This window comes from Hoplias malabaricus, chromosome 10 (genome assembly GCF_029633855.1).
Source record: "Hoplias malabaricus isolate fHopMal1 chromosome 10, fHopMal1.hap1, whole genome shotgun sequence".
NCBI classification, from domain to species: Eukaryota; Metazoa; Chordata; class Actinopteri; order Characiformes; family Erythrinidae; genus Hoplias; species Hoplias malabaricus.
Genome location: NC_089809.1, coordinates 22,292,055 through 22,309,894, shown reverse-complemented (window position 1 = coordinate 22,309,894; position 17,840 = coordinate 22,292,055). Strand labels below are relative to the sequence as shown.

At 38.0% G+C, this 17,840-nt stretch overlaps 1 protein-coding gene across 3 annotated transcripts in view; it reads right to left on the bottom strand.

Moving 5' to 3' along the window:
• Positions 1-15,317, bottom strand: part of lmna (lamin A) — a 28,732-nt gene extending 13,415 nt beyond the window's left edge. The window contains exons 1-3 of one of the 3 annotated variants that reach the window (XM_066684062.1): positions 15,241-15,317; positions 10,762-10,922; positions 9,397-9,779 (exon numbers count right to left, since the gene is read on the bottom strand). In XM_066684062.1, coding sequence (XP_066540159.1) covers positions 9,397-9,740 — 344 coding nt within the window. In that variant the 5' untranslated portion in view covers positions 9,741-9,779; positions 10,762-10,922; positions 15,241-15,317. Of the gene's footprint in view, positions 1-9,396; positions 9,780-10,761; positions 11,305-15,240 lie in introns of those variants that run through there. The other 2 variants (XM_066684059.1, XM_066684061.1) reach the window with 2 other exon arrangements.
• Positions 15,318-17,840: the final 2,523 nt, after the last annotated feature.

Below are 17,840 nucleotides of genomic sequence, written 5' to 3'. Positions count from 1 at the left end.
GCTCATTTAGTGCTTTCTCTGTTTTAACACCCACTTAGTGTTTGTTTATGTACCAATGACCTAATTCAGGCATATTAGGTGCAGAGCAAGCTGCAGTGTGTCTTCATGTCAATACACTTAAGATTTTAAGAATAAAATTAAAGCAGTTGCACAGGCTACTATACAGAATGGCTGTAATATTTTATTGATTAAATGCATCACATTTAACATTAATGTTAAAATGTTATCGTTAATCTGCTTTTTGTTATTCTTGTCTACTTCACATATTTGGACAAACCTTCTTTTGAAAAGGCGGATGGGTGGAATCCACACGAGTCAAACTACAAACAGAAGTCTTAATTAAGATAGAAGTCCTTTTTCTCAGTGGGAAAGCATAAACTCTTTGCTTTTATCCACTGCTAATCTCCAAATCATTCCTACTGAGGCAAGTCTCTCTGGAAATGGAATGGAATTGTGTGTGTGGGAACTCTGAGGAAGAGTGTGCTGTTTAAGTGAGATTTTAGATCTGTCTAAGAATAGCACCCTGGAGCTGCCAAAATATTGACTTTTAAAATATGCTGAAGGATCTAACAGTGGTTTCCAAGTTATGGAAAATATAAATCAAGCAAGACATGAGTCATACACTGCCCATCTGCTGGGACACTTCCACTGGTACTGGAGACCTGAAAATACAAAGCAAAGCAGGATTTCCTAGAAACATTGCACAATTAAATCTAAAAGGAAAGCCCTTAGCCCATCTTACACAGACATGATCTTTATCTTATCTGGAAAACTGAGAAAATCCTCTTTTGTAAAATAACATTCATGTTAACATTCACAACCTCCACCACAAATCAAAAAGGCTTAAAAAGTAGACCGATCTCAATGGCCCAACCCTTGACAAATATGAATTAAAAGGTATGAAGTATGGAATATTTTTTTGATATCTGACACCAAGGGAAGAGGAGAGTGTTCGTCTTTCAATTGCGCAGTTTCAGAGCAAATTATGCGGAACACTGCTGAGGAACATGGGCTGGCACAGACATGCACACACCTTCTCTCCAGAGAACTAAAATAACAATTGCTGCAATTGCCATGTGCATTGCAACTGCTTCCCTTCAGTCATAAAATCTTTAAAACACAAACATATTTAGCCTCAGACCAACAATGTCATCATATCTGTGCTTTTTGTTTTTTTGTTTTTTTTTTCCGTATGAATACGAATGAATAAAGGAGCGCTTTTGGAAGCTTCTAAATTTATAGCATGTATAAATGTTTTCGCCGTTGTAGACAAAACTACAATCAAAATTCCTCAGAATCAGACTTTTTCACAATGCTGAAGATTGGACACTAAAGCAGACAAAAGACAGTTAGATACAAATACAGATAGGTAATATATAAAAATGCTATGAATACTTTGACTAAAGCATGGTGCAGGCTTGAAAAAAAAATTAAAAATTATATATATAGCGCACACTATTGCCTTTCAGCAAAAATGTTTTATCCCTTGAAGGATAAAAGTTTAATAAATGCAGTCATTATGGAATTAAACTGTCACCAAATAATGCATCAAATTCTTGTGGTTGGCTCATGGTATGTATGCAATACAAGGGTGTGATGCAGTGATAAGTGTGTGTAGTCTATGCAAGACTGCACCAAACACAGCAGATTTTCTACTCTGTGTGTTTCATAACGATATGAAAGATACCAGCCAGATTTCCCTTTAGGCAAAACTGACCACATACGTTTTTGCATAATTCATTTAATCTGACTGTCTAGACTTGCTTAATGCCAACGTTTTGGCAAAGGACAGTGATCATTCTGAAAAATCAGTTTTCAAAATGTAGCTAAAAATTAATACAGGGGAATGTGTAAAAGGTAAGAACACATTCTAATATTAAGGACACCAAAGAGCAAAAAGTCCAGCGTGGCAGTATCGCAGTAAATTCAACCCAAGGCAGAACCCTGGTGACTCACTCTCTCCTTCACTCCAATTACAGTTAGTCTTTTTCATATGCGGCCTGGTCTATCATTTCATAATGGGCCATGGGCTTTCTACTTTCTACACACACCATAAACACACTCCGACAGACTTTTCCAGGGAATAAACACAAGCAGATTCCACTGCAGCCTTTCTCTGTGCACAGGGTCCTTGGCCCCACACAGCTGCCTCTACTTTAGAGAGGGCTGGAGGCTGTGTGTGTGTGTGTGTGTGTGTGTGTGTGTGAGTGCCTGTGCCATTAGAAGGCTGGAGCAGCACCAAACTGTGTGGTTAAAACTGGAGAAGCTCCTCTCACGCTACAATCCACATGGCACAGCCACGTGAGACACACACAAAGACATACTCTTGTTCAAACTAGCTCTAACGTACATTTGAACAAAGTATGCAAAAAATAAACATGCTGCAGGATCACAGGACATCTGTAGAAGAACAGAACCTAGGAACTGAACATATGGTTTAATTATGTTCCAGACCTGGTCCAACTCTACTCTCAGAAATGCAAAGTTTTCTAATATTTACCATATTCTGTGTAAATGTAATGTTGCATTTGTGACATATATTACCATATCACTGACTTAGAGCTGTACCTAAAAATTAGCACTGACTTAATAAATAAATAAATAAATAGACAATTTATGTATAAACAACAAAAAAGCACCTCTCAGTTCTACCTGGACTCTTAAAGGAACAGGAAAAGTAGAAACAGAGCTTTTATCTTTGTACTAAGAAAGTGAATGGAAGTTATATAACTGACCAAATGAGTCATTCTATGCTTCCTCTAATTTCAACCACAGACTACAACCAAATGGGATCCTCTTAGAGAGTGTGTGTATGTATGTGTGTGTGTGTGTGTGTATGTATGTGTGTGTGTGTGTGTGTGTGTAATATAAACCAGTGTGTGTATTCTTGCCCAAAATCTTTTTTAGATTTACACAGAGTGACTGACTGACTCATAGGCTCTTGGCTAGCTTTGGTTTAAAAAGCTATGAATGCCATGGAAACTCTGAACCATTCTTCTCCTCATGTGAGTGCACACACGCAAATAATGCACAGAGCCGCCAGCACAAACTTTCCAGTAAAGCACTGGAACATAGACTTAGCGTTATGGGTGCCTAAAATCTCTCATTATCCAACTACCAGCTCCACTCCTACCAACAAAAATGTCTTTGTATGCTTGTAAAGGATCTGCTGTACAGCATCCCCCCATCTGTTTTCTATTGGAGACCTTTGCAAGACAATCATGTCTTCAGCTACCAACGTCTTTCAAAGTCCATCAAACAAAAGATTATATACACAATGTACTGTTCACACTGCCTTTGCAAAACATCCTAAATATGTTCTGGAATCAAGGATGTTAATAGGCATTTTATCCTAGTGCCAGACTAAAATTCGCTACTTTTCTGGGAAGAGTCAACACTATGCCATAATACTGATGTTAGCCATTGAGAAAATTCTATTTTCTCATTCTACTTGCAATACATTTATATAAAAATTACACAAGTTTCGAGTCCATGCAATTGAACACGTGTCAGGAATGGTCTCCCCATAAAATGGACACATTAAATTAGGCTAATTTGACAGGAGGTCCGGAGCTTTTGGGACATGTATAATGTATACTTATTTCTATATTATCCCTAATAAGCATACATATTCAATCATTCATTCATGTGTCATAACATTGAAGTAAAAATCATTCCCTGTAAAACGGTGTAGTATGCAAGTTATTAATTATATCTTGAAAATCCTGACATACAACTAGAGTGTATTTATACACTCTAGTCACACTAGAAAAGCAAGAACTGAACATAAGCTCCAGTCCAGCATGCTGCACCATTAATACTATAGACTACTTCAAACATAACCACAAAATCTGGAGTTAAGCAGATCAACTCTGGTAGCCCCCTCCAGGTATGTCTCACCTTCTTGAACCTGAAGGGGGTCATGACAAATGAGCTCAGGTGAGGTCACAATAAAGAAACCTCATAGAAATGGGAACTGGCCTTAGGGTGCAACCACATACCAAGGGAAAAAAATAAAAGTTGAAGAAAGAAACAAAGGGGAAAAAAAAAAAAAAAAAAAAAAAAAACTATAACTGAAAGCAGAGAACGCTGTATTCAAATTCATTCCTGTAGTGAGATCGATCAGATCCCCCAGGGTTTCCCGCCTGTATCAACCACGGTTGTTCATGTAATTAACTGGATTTAGATTTGCAGGAGTTATTTTTATGCTGAAGATACAGACTTCTTTCATTCTGTACTAGACCAGAGTGAACCCTCATGAATGAACAGTATCTAAAGTTGCCTAGAAACAAAGACATCAGATTGCAGACAAAACATAAAAGGAACTGAAACTAAACTAAGCAATGTTTTGTCTGACATCATTTAACAACATTTAGTGTTACATTATTTGCAGTAGGTTACCAACAAAAGGAAAAATTCAATTTCCAACAAAAAAAACTGTAGGAACAGGAAATGGATATTTGATAAAAACTACTCATGGTGTATGTGCATGTTGATACATCCACTACAGCTTCTGTTTCAGTGTCCAAAAATATACTCAGTTCAGAGCTCTGCTTCATTACACATCAAGAGTACTACACCCTTCCCTCGTTTGTTTGACATACTGATACACTGACCATTAGATTTTTGCCATGGCAACATTCCTAACACAATACACTAAGGCATGATACGTATTGCAATTTTTATTTTTCTGAGACTTCATAAATTGCAAAAGTCAAGAAAAACACATTTATTTATATTTATATAGCACTGCACTAAAAAATAATAATAATAATAAAAAGGAAAATTCTCTCTGCTCCAACACATTAAATGAATCAAATAATCGATAAACGTGTTGAGTTGGAGCAGGTGTGTTAAGGCATAAAAATAGAGCATTAGGAGCATTAAAATATTAATATGTGAGGGCTGGAAGACAATGTCACAGACCAATGGTTTGACTCATATCACAATGAAGGAGCAATAGAAAAGGTAGATCACTAGGAACAAAAGTTATTTAAAATAAACTTTCTTAAACATTTTTACTTTCTCCTGGAAAAATAAGTTGCTGTTTAAGAAATCTAAGAATAATAATACTGAGAACAAAAACAGGAATTTGGCTTTGACTGTTTTGGCTAAACCAAATTATTAAAGCTGGATAGAACCAGTTTAACCCTTAGCTACTCTGCTGGGTGATTCCAGAGGGATTTTGCTGCCGAATATAGTGAATAAACAAATAACCACACCTCCTACCAAACAGTCACACCTCAAAAGGACCTGCCTGTGTCCAAGGTGAGGGTGTAGCTGTTTGAAATCCAACTGCTTTTAAGCCACATGAAAGACACTGGCTTTGCTGCAGAACTTTTTACTGAACAGCAGTCCAATACTAACGTTTCCTTAGCAGGATACACCATCTACTGTTTTGAATTGATTTACATTTGAAAAACTGTTTGACCTACAGCAATTTAGCCCCACCCATTCATATCGGAGTTACTTGGAGCGTTTTAGGGAAATCAGACCAGAATCTTTTATATATCAAGATATAGTATCAAAAGTTCCCAGATTAATTTTGTTAACTTACCTTGACAGAGGGTTAAAATTAACATGGAAAACTGTACTGTAAATATGAATTACCTAATTTTACAGTGGATGTCAAGGAAATATGATGCGAAAAAAAAGCATTTATCTTGTATATGGTAACTTTAAAGACATGAGGAAGAACACTCAACTTTTAATGTAAGTTAACACAAAGGGATTTTAATTACAATGATTATTAATGATATTTTAGATAATTATTAATGGTGTACTTAAGCTAAAAGCACAAGCATCACATATTTGTTATTGTTTTACCTTGAAAAAAAAATTGAACACAGCATATTTTTATATATTAATAATTTTTGTAAACAATTTAGTAATTACAGCCAAAAAGGAAGAAAGTTACAGAGATCCAAGTATGCAACATATGTGAAGGACGTCAGAATGTCAGGCAGAAAACTCTAGTTAATGTTTCATAAGAATGATAAGGGCATTGCTTTCACTAGATTTCTATAGAGATCTATGACTGCTGAAAAGCAAACTGGACACTGACTCATGGACACAGTGAATCATTAAACATAGATCTGGTATCCACAAGTCTATATCACTATAATCAATTCAGAGGCTAATGCTAGTTTGCAAAGGTTTATGCAGGTTTTAAAAGTACAGCTTGATCAGCACTAGCACCTGTTGGTTGTCCAACACACTCCAACACCACCTGTCTGTCTCACACACTCCAATATAACATAGGGTCCTCTGTCTGCTGATGATCACAGCAAACAAATGCTTTGCCCCAGAGGCAAGAACAGTGGCCACACTTGGACACATACACAGCACTTCTCCTTTCAGAGCACATGTGTGTGTGTGCGCACGCAGAGTGTCCCATTAGTGCTGCATCACCAGGACTGTGCAGTGACTTTAAGTGTAATTTTAAACCAGAGAACTAAAGAGGTCTGCTTCTGACTAATGGGTATTCCCCACTGGAACTGACCTATGCACAGTTTGCTCACAAATGTGTTTCTTTAGACAGTTGCTAGGTTGAATAAACTATTAGTATTATAATAATATTTTGTCTTCATTATTATAATTATTATTATTATTTAAAAAATAATAATTCCATTAAACTTCTTTATAGCATGCCCAGCTTCGCCATAGCTGCGGTGAAATAAGGCCCTTGTGGGCAGAGCCACAATCTTCTTATCTCATTTTAGAATCAATCAGAATGATTTTTTACTCCTAATTTCTGACTTTGCAAAATCCTCAGGGCACAGTACTTCTCTGATCAGCAGCTTTTATCACGTAACCATCTACCTACAGGAAGAGAGAAAATAACAGGTTGATGCTGTGCTTATTTAGGAAACGCCATTTTTAACTGCTAGAGTGGAGTAAAGGGAGGGTTTAAGGCACTGAGACAGATACAGAGAGTTGGCTCTGAAAGTGTCTGCTTCCCTCAAAGCCATGAAAAGCTTGTGAGTCACTACTCAATCCAGTCAGCCACCGCACACAGGCTCACACGCCCATGGCAACCAAACACTCCCAAACAGTGGTGATGTACGAGCGAGTGGAGCGATGGAGACAGAGCTGCAGCACAGTAACATTCTTGTCATTACTATGGCAACAGATGGACTGTGTCCACTAATGTCCATGTCACAGCACAAAGATATACTTCATCACAGGAAAATACAACACTGCACAAAATACAGAAACAGAAGCTCTCACAGTGTCAATTAATTTGTCTCTTAGGGAAGAGGGGCGGAGAGTGAGAGAATTTTAAAAATAAATAAATAAAAAGTACACTTCGGAAACACTTAAAAACAGGACGCCTAAGCTATAGATGCTTGAAATGGCCTGGGAAGCTGTCGAGCTGCTCTATGTCTTTACCTTGAAGTCACTATATTCGAGTGCAAGCTTGGGCTAGAGGGGTTTAAAACTGCACTGGCACTGGGCTGTGTGCACAATAGCAGTGAATTTTGTGATCCAAATATCAGTAACCCCAACCTGATTTCACTAATGCTTCCATGGCTGACCACCATTAAATCCTCACAGAAATGTTCCTACATCTAGTCCAAAATCTCAGAAGAGCAGGAGCTGTAACTGCATCAAAGGGGGAAAATACCCTTATGTTAAAACAAGCGTCCACAAGTTTGTTGGCTATACTGTACGCATGCTCTTTTCAGTTTAAATATTTATGCTCTGCCACACCCTGGCAGGTCTAACCCACACCTAGTTTACACAGCAACAGTGTGCACACAGTAAAATACTACTTCAATGACAGCAAGACAAACTCTAATAATGCGATAGACATTGTTTACACTCAATGAATGATTAGTTAGCCAGCTGCCTGTCTGCATGTTCCAATCTTTCAGAGGTGTTGCCATGGCTGTAAATGTACCATATGTTGACCTTCACAGGCATTTTTTGTAAGCAGTCAATATTTTATATATTAACATAATTAGCAAATTAGTGTTTCTAAAAAAAGAGTCTGGAAAACACACCACATGTTGCAGCTATAGTCTTTATTTAAATATCACTGAACTAAGCCAAACAAATTAGAATAATTAGTAGAATAATTAGTGCATAGCTTGCTCCCAAAAGTTAATGTAGAAGTATGAACTAATAAAATAAATGTTTTTATTATTATTATTATCATTATTATGCAAGTGCCATACTCATTCTTTGTGCAGGTTAAAATATTCTACTTTGAAAACTGACCATTATCATTTATTGACTCATTGGGAATACATTGATTGTATGAAATGTCGGTGAGTGTATTTAGACAGGGTGGAATTTATCAACTGGACCTCATTAAATTTTAATTGCAAAGCCCTGGTGTTTGCATGTTGCATTTTAAACAGCATAATAAATCCTGGCCAGTGGTGTAATGGAAACAAAGTAAAACTCAGCAATTTCTACACTCAACAGCAACTTCAATAACAGAACGACTAAAACAAAGTCATTAATACAACTGAAGCAGTAACAGAAAAATACTGTTGTGTTGGTATTTAAATTGGCTGGGGGTCAGCAAAGGTGCTATTTTTGCATGGCTCTGCCCCTTTAACAGTTGGGACTGTTGTGAGGTGTTTAGATGCTTACTGCATGCTCACTGTAATGTTGGGGAATGAGTGCACTTAACTTTAAGTACTGTAATCTCAGCTTGTGACTAAATGCATGTGTTGTGTGTTTGTGGCTATTTTAATATTAACTTATTATTTTAAATATACTTGTATATGAAAGATAAATATTCTCAGGTAGTCTGACAGGGTGTGCTGAGGCAGTTGTGCTTACATTCCTGATTCTCTCACGCACACCCACATGTAGTAAAACAGCATACCACACACCTGAGGTTACAAGACTTCGGTTGTAAAAACCTGGAATGCGTCTGAGGGAGGGGCTTTACAGAATACGGCAATCTAAATGCCATTTGCAGTACTAGCTAGCAGGGAAATCTACCACAAACTATAGAACAACATAGAACAATATCAATATATACTGTCAAATATTTGTTTCAGGAATTCATGTTTGCCGCTGCTAACAGCAAAATGATTGGCTAAGTCTAGTAGAAGTCTAGTGTTCTATGATAAGGAAATGAAAGCATTTAGCCAGTGCGTTGCCTTTAAAGTATAGGCTATAATGCTTATATAGACAAAGAATTATTGTGATGTTACTGTAAAGGCCATTGGAATATTAAATCCTGTAAACAAACATCCACCTGGACTATAATTATTGTGAAATAGAAGAGTAAATAAAATCAATATTTAATAAAACACCTAAACTGAGGACTTAACATACATCCTATAATTCCCTTTTGGATCAATTCAAATATTAGAACGTTTTAAAACGTGGATCATTTTGCCATGATTATTGGTATTTCATTTGTGTTTGTACCTGGCCTTGAGCTCCTTGTAGTCTTCACGAACTTTGCTGAGTTCCAGCTGCAGCCGGGCTCGCTCCTTTGCAACAGAGTCCAGGGACTTGCGGGCGTCAGCCAACTCAGACTCATAGGCTGCCTTCATGCCACTCAGCTCCCGGCTGATCTCCGTCTCGGACTCGGTGATTCTCAGCCTCAGCCCTGCGTTCTCTGTCTCCAGAGAGCGCACCTTGTCGATGTAGACCGCCAGACGGTCGTTCAGGTTGCTCAGGTCTTCCTTCTCTTGTAGACGGGTGATACGGGTGGGCGACAGGGGGGTCGCTCCACTACGGGTGGTGCGCTTCTGAGCTGGAGACTCCATAATTGCTCTTTAAAATGACAAGATTTAAATTATTTGAAGCTGTGAAGAGAAGAGAATAGATTGGAAAAAAGATTAAAAATGAAAGGTGACAAGAAATTAAGAACAGAAGAAGAATCGAGAGCAGATAAGAGTAACACATATAGAGAGAAGCAAAAATAATGAAGAAATGAAGAAAAAGCATGGACAACAGAGTGGTAAAGAGGGGATACAAGAAGAATATTGGGGGGGGAAATGGAGCAAAGGAGGATGGAACCAAAAAGTTGGATGGAGAGAAGAAACAGAAGAAAGAACAAAAATGAATAGAAGTGAGAAGAACAATACAGAGAAGGATTAGAGTTTTGAACTAGTGTGCAGTTTTCTAAAATTCCCATCTTGTCCTAACTCAGACACACATCTATTTAATAGAAAAAAATAATGCATTTATGAAAAACATTTAAGGCAAAACTACAAATCATTCATATACTCCAACCTCTCCTCTGCCACTCTCCTCCTCCTCCATCTTGTCATCCACCCACCAACCCTCCTTTTTAGTGCCACACCCTTTCAACTCCATGTAAATCAAATGCATATTTGTGGTAGGGTGCTTTGCTACACACAAAAAACTGATAAAATAAACAGGCCTGGTACACTACTAGAAGCTTTACAGACTGCCTTCGGATATCCTGCAGCTAAACTAGTGCACAACATTCAAGTGTCCTCATTTGACTCCCATTTCATTTACTGACAGATTTAAAAGCATTTATACCCATACATGGAAACAATAGTAATTCAAAATCCTGTCACAGGACACCCAGGAAATCTGGCTGATAAATCTTCACAGCACAATGTGACATGTCTTTATGACACACCCCCACCTCAACGCCCACCAGCCAGGCAACACATACTGAAAGTTCAAGGTGCATTCACACACAGTTTAACAGAGAGCAGCTTATACTTTCTGTTTTACCAGGATTCTACCTCAACTAGAATTCACTGGGAACATAAAACAGAGATAAATATCTAGTCCAGTACATAAGCTTACCTGGCAAAGAGTGGTGTTACTGAGCAGGGTTCCTGTAGATCACAGTGTGCTGGGGAAAGCTTGCTGTAGCTGCTGGTCTCTGTAGCTGTACACTTTCAGAGTGTCTGGTGTTGCTAGTTCCCTCCTCCTCTGGTCCTGGCACGCTGCCTTTGAACCCTTCCCTAGCAGGAAGAGACAAGCAAAGTGGGAGGGACTTGGAAAAAGAAGGTGGAGCAGCACACAGAAGAGCAGAGCCCGAGCAGTCTTCTATCCCTATCCTTCTTCTTCCGTTTCTTTCGCTTTCTGGCCCTTTGGGAGTTCCGAAAATTTCCCATTTTTGTACAGGTTTCCCCCCTCTTAAAGCACAGGCTCTGGGCTTAGTGACACTGCACAAGTCAGCCCAAACCAAAAGTGAATCTTCAGGAATCCAAAGAAAAGCCTTTATCATGCACACTCTGTGTCAGCAATAACATTCTCAAATCCCCCTCCAAGTCTCCTTGTCTTGGGTAATCTTGCAGAAATCCAAAAACATCCATTAATAAAAACTCAGCGCCCATTTAACTGCATGAAGCTACACCAGCAAAAAAGCCCAAAGTAAAAATGTCCAGCCAGGCCACTTTGCGATCAAGATATATCTGACCTAATATTTATTACAGAGGGGGGTGTATTCCTAAAATGAACAGTCCAATAAGGTGTGCAGTGAGAAGGAGAGTGACAGATGGCTGGGAGGGCACTTGGGTTGTGTACCATTTTTTTTTAACTCTAACATGCTTAACTACAGTGTTTTCCTACTCTACACACCCTTCTGCACCCAAGCCTTCACAAAGACTGTCTGGGTGTCAGCAAAGTTGAAGCAGCTCTGTAACAGATCTATAACTATTCATAGCAAGGGAAGACTCACATTTATAAAGAAGGGCAATAGAAAAGAAAAACTAGCTGATTTCTGCAAAAACAATTAATATTTCCACCCTGATGAACTGCTAATGGTTACTTGCCAGTTTATTTAAAGTTAACGCATACACTATGTTCTCCAACTTTAAGGACAGTTTTTCCCCCCTCAACTTTCACAAAAAAAATTTCACTTTCAAAAGCTTGGCATAATTTACTTTTCCACTTTAAAGCTCTATTTTTATACTGAGGGGCATTCAGAGCTCACTGCATTTGCAAAATAACCGAAAGACAACACGATATCGACAATAAACAACAGTGAAAGTCCTATGCCCAAAGCTGGCAGTAGACTCCATTCGAATCCATAAGACTAGGGAGTGTCTTCCAACTGAGTCTGACTCAGTGGAAAAGAATCATCAGACACAGTCTGAGAGTCATGCTACCAGCAGCAAACACAAACGTCTCTGTTCTCAGGCCTGTACCTCCAGCACCCACCACATTCTTCCCCACAATGAGGCGGAGTCCCTTGTGAAGCTCCTCCTGTGACCACTGTGCTCTGTCATGAATTTGAGAAGAAGGGCCAGTAGCATTTTTTTTTTTAAATCACATGTATAAGTTTCTCCAGTTGCCACCTAGATTTTAGATAGTGCTCATTAGAAGACACCTTGCTACTGAAAATAAAAGAGTCATTGCATGAGATCTGTGCCAATAGGACAAAGCAGATTTTGTTTTTGTAACTCCTTTGACATCCTCCACCAATTTCAGTTACATAACGCTCCAGTGAAAATTGGGTGTGGAGCAAATTTAGCGACAAAACTTTACTTAATTCTGCAAATATTATACTAATTGTAAACAAAACAAAAAAAAGACTAATCACACAGTGTGCTTCACAAATACAAAAGCAATTGTTACAATACACATGACCTTCAAATACATACAGAAATTGTTTTTCTAATATCTTTCACATAACTAACAAATATATATAAGTTTTACAAAAACACAATAAAACTGCAGTAAAATAAAGAATGGTTTTCAAATGTTCCCATGTCATGATTCACAACACACATCCTTATCTGCAAATTTGTGAATCATGTGACATTTGCCCACTTTTACCAGGCTCAAAGATTCAAATTAATTAGAGGGTGGTTAAAACAGGATACAGCTTTCAACTTTAACTTCCACATCAGGAACAACCAATAAGGAAATGCGTTCTCTGGCAGCATTCTCTTATTTGGCATACTGTGATCTTCACACCTTTTCAAAAATATATTTATAGCATATACAATACTTCCTCATTTTTCTTCTGAACAAGAACTGTGTTATAAACAAACCAAGTGTGCTAAGGAATAGGTCTAAAGAATATAACATTGGTTAGTGACAATTTTAAGCTTTTTTTTTTTTTTGTATCATGACGGGGAGAATCATTTCAGCAGATGTCAAAATAGAACTGCCAAACCCCCCCCACCGCGTCAAGACACTTGACATTTTACACCACACACTGCTAAACAGGATAGGAAAACAGCATAGTTAACTCAGCAAGAATCAGGGCATGTTGTGTTTTGGACATTGCTCTGCTGGTCAACCAGCACCACACCAGCAAATATCTACATGAAGGATATTACCACAACAAGCACAGAATTTATACTTCTTAACCCTCATTTATAAACAGAAATAATAGGAATCGTGTGTGTAACCTGTTGTTCCCGTACTGCTACAAGAGGCTGAAGAACAGCATTCTGACAAGGAGTCAAGCAGCAGCACCTATTGTTGAGGGGTGATGCATTTGTACAAGTCAGTTTAGATTTGCTCACAAATCTCAACACGCATTTCTGCCCGGTATAAGTCACATAATTCAAAAGTGTGCAGATCAGGATGTAGCCTACTTGTCTGTAATTCCTAAAATGGACGTACTTGATAATCATGATTTATACTTGTGATGACGATCGAAATAGGCATTAAACACTGAGTATTGCTTTCTTGAAAATTCACTTTTCCAAAGGCAGTCTCCAGTGCATTAATTCAGACCACCAGGGTTTCTTATGTCATAAAACTTAGGAATAAATTCTGTCAACTTGCTGACTGGGCTTTGGGAGCTGCAGGAAGGCAAAACGAGGGTTGGGTGGGGAGGTGGGATTAATGGTATATTAATATATATTGAAACATTTTAATACTTTTGGGTAAAATAACACAATTATTTCACCATCACATAGAAGATGTTTTAGAGTGCAAGGTGAAGAGTGTGAAGGGGTGAAAAATTTCAGGGCAAACTGCCAGCCTGTTGTAAATCTTAAACCACTTAATGGCAGGTTTTCAACAGTAAATTATAGGACATTGTGTAAAGAATAAAAATAAAATAAAATAAAATCAAAAACCATTTTCTCTTTGGAAACCTGTGTGGCAGGTTGGAGATGCTAAGCTGGACTGGCACTGCCAAGAACATAAAAAAACAAAACAAATGATCCAAAATATTCAATGTTTAAAAAGTAAAAATCTCTAATTTCTAATATGGCTTTTCACAAGCCTTTAATGATGACAATTATAAGTCTTCCTCACTTACTGTGACAGTACATTTAACTTATAGGAAAGCTGTGTGATGGGATGGAAAACAAAACCTAGGACAGATATTAATTATGAATTCTTAAGATTATTTATTTTAAATTATAATCATAAACTGATCAGCCATAACATTAAAACAACCTTGTTTCTACACTCACTGTTCATTCTCTCAGCTCCACCGACCACATGGGAGCACTTATTAGTTCTAAAATTACATACTCTAGTAATTTCAGGTGTTCCTGTGTGGTCAGTGGACCTTAGAGAATAGAAAAATAGACAGTGATTGTAGGAGCAAAACACATACATATATACATATATATATATATATATATATATATATATATATATATATATATACACACACACACTCTGTCAGGCCTTGCTTCAGTGTGCCATTTGGAGCCAGTACCTTTATGATTAAAAATAAATAAATAAATAAAATAAAGAAATAACTTTTATATAAATTATTTATATTATTTTTATCATAAAAGGTACCTACTGAACTATGGCCCCAAATGGCAAACTTTTTCATGGAATGACTCTGAAATAAGGCCTGACAGTCCATCAACAACTTTCTGATTTAGAATTACTACAATTACAATTTTACAAAACTTTAAAAAATATAAATACTTTAGTGAATAACTTCGGAAAACAGCAGGACAATCCGCTTTGCAGTTTTCTGTCAACTGATTTATTCAGGTTTAAAATCACAGAACAATTCTTCATAGTCCTGGTCAAACACGCCAAACACAACAGCGGGAAGCAGGATGTAAACACATGAAAATGACTCAGGTGAGAAAAATGTGCTCTTTCACAGTTGACGGGTGAAGGTTTTTGTGGGCGTTTAGCACCGCTGCCTTATTTCTCTGGAAGTGATAAAGCAAGATTACGTTCTTGTTACAGGGGTAAACGGCTGAGTCACTGAACGACAATGAAGGGTTTAGACCCTAACCCTTTAGAAATAACGCAATCCTGCAAGATGAACATGAACAAGATGGCCAAAGAAGAACGCAAATTAAACAGTAAACATGCAGAAGGAAAAACGCAGAGACTCACGATTTTTTTGCCTGTAAACGCTGAGAAGCTCGACATGCCTCACACCACTCTCTGACTCACTTCTGCAGACCCAGGACTGACTCCCTCCAGCGGCGGATATAAGATCTGCAGGGTGCAGAGCACTGCTTAACTGGGCCTAGGGCTCCTCTCACTGCACGTTTTGTGATAAATTTCTGTATACTGGAATAAAAAAAACATCTTAGCATTACTCCCTCTCGTACCTCCTGGATTGATCTCTGAAACGGGGTCTTCACAAGAATGTAGACCAAGTAAATCCAATTTGAATTTGAATGATGTATTTTTGATACACAATCTAATTAGCTTAGCAAAATATTTCTCATTAGCAGCAGAAACTGGTTTTTAAAAAATACAAATTATAGTAAAAGTGTCAAAGAAGGTGAGGACAATAACACATGGGCAAAACACTGTACTGAACAGGGCAAGAGCGTTTTAAAAAGACTAAAGAAATATCTAACCTAGTACTTTACAAAACACCAAATACACAGCTGGGTGACAAAACCACTATCTCCACACACATACCAACACAGCAAAAACCACTCATATTGTGCAGTGTTGAATAAGTTCATTTTTTGCTTTCATATGAGATATTATTGTCATTATTGTCTGTATATTGTACATTATGTGACGACTTAAAAATATACCACAGACTGTTACAACCAGAGGAAAAACCCCTGATAAACATTTGAGGAAACTAATTTTGCTTGTTATAAGCTGCTGAAAATAGTTTGAGGTATTTGCTGTTTCAGCACGGGAAGAAGCATGTCCGCTCACCAAGCAGGGGATCACAATGTAAAATGTGCAAAAGCCTCTCTCTCCAGCAGTCATTGCCTCTTCAACTACATATCAGCTGGATATAAAGAATAAAGCCTGTGGTTCCTATTTCCTTCAATCCTTGATCCACTTTATCAACCTGTCCTGTGGAACTGCCTGGTGATCGCCTGAGAACAAGAGAGCCGTTTTGTTTAAACATCCTCCTAATCTGCTCCAGAAAAAATAAAGGCCAGAATAATCACAGTGTACACAGATGGAAACATGGTATTTCATTTGCAGTGACAAGCTCTGGTTTTGCATAACGTCCTTCTCTAATAACACCGTTTAACACAGACCCAAAGCTTTCTGGCCATAAACTCCAGCACAATACATTACATTTTAGTGGGATTTTGCAGATTTTTATAATAATGTCCAAGTCTTGCAGTCTACTTCAGATGTACATTATACAGAGTATGTATATAATATAGCAGGTGAGAATGTCGTTGTTCAGTTTAACAACCTGTTTACTGTTAACATAAAACATTCTGAAAACCCTTAAACAAAAATGTTACATGTGAACAAACAGTGATAAATTTAACACACACCACACAGAACCCATAGTAACTTGTGAACAGTGGTGTGTGTGTGTGTGTGTGTGTGTGTGTGCATAAATGCTTTCCATTCACCTGTGAACAATGGACAGGAAAGTGACTGGACAAACAACATGAATCAGTTCTGACTCAGTAGTGAGTAACCGGCCTATATTTAATATTTTACCTGACATTTTCTAACAGATTCTTTCTGTTGGAAATTCTTTCTAACAAAGAGAAAAATACCTAACTGTTATTGAACAGAGGATGAGAGAGAATGGAAGAAAAGGTGGGACATTTTAAAAAAAGAAAAATCTGATTGGTTAACTTCTCTCACATGCAGTTCACCCTTGCAGTGGTCGCTGATGCACCCTCTGGCTTTTTCATTTATCTCTGATAAAATTCTGAATGGTTCCGTTAACCGTCAAGCCGTGGCCCTGAGGTTAGAGAAGCGAGCGTGAGGCTGGAGTGTCGCTGGTTCAATTCCAGAGACCGGCAGGAGAAAAAATCATTAAAGGCTGAAGTGCCCTTGAGCAAGGCACCTAATTCCCAAACTGCTGCCCCGGCACCGAGGTGTTTGGTAGCCCCCTGCTCCGGTTGTGTGTTTACGGATCGGTCAAATGCAGAGAAGCAGTTACCCTAAGGGGATCAATAAAGGTGTTTCTTCATCATCATTAGCACAGAAAACACAGTGTTAATATTTCATGACAGTAAGCTTAAACATTCATTATATAAAGGGTGTCTACACGTATTTGGACATATCGTGTATCACAAAAACAGCTACGTGTTTAAAATATTTCTATCGGTTGTCATTAAAATTTGCTAAATTATAACATGCTTTTAATTTCCTTTAGGTTAGTTGTGTAGAATGTGTCTGTGGGGCCAGCAGGGGGCAGTACAATAGTTTGAAGTCCAGACACGTCTCTTCTGTAATAGTCTCCAATTGTGAGGCTTTTGCAGAAGTATATCCAAGGTCTTCCCATTCCTTCTACAAACCGATTACTCTGAATCAGACTGTGTGTATGGAGCTCAGTGGTAGTGAAATGAAAAGGATCCAATAAATGTGGTGCTAATCTATGAACAAGGATAATCAGTTTATTAAATGCACAGCACTAAAATATACCCACCATATACCCACCATATACCCACCATATCCGTATCACTGCTGTGCTAAGAATAGTCCTTCCAGGTGGTTTTATGGTGGACCCTCTAATACATTTTGCTGCAGTGTAGATGTAC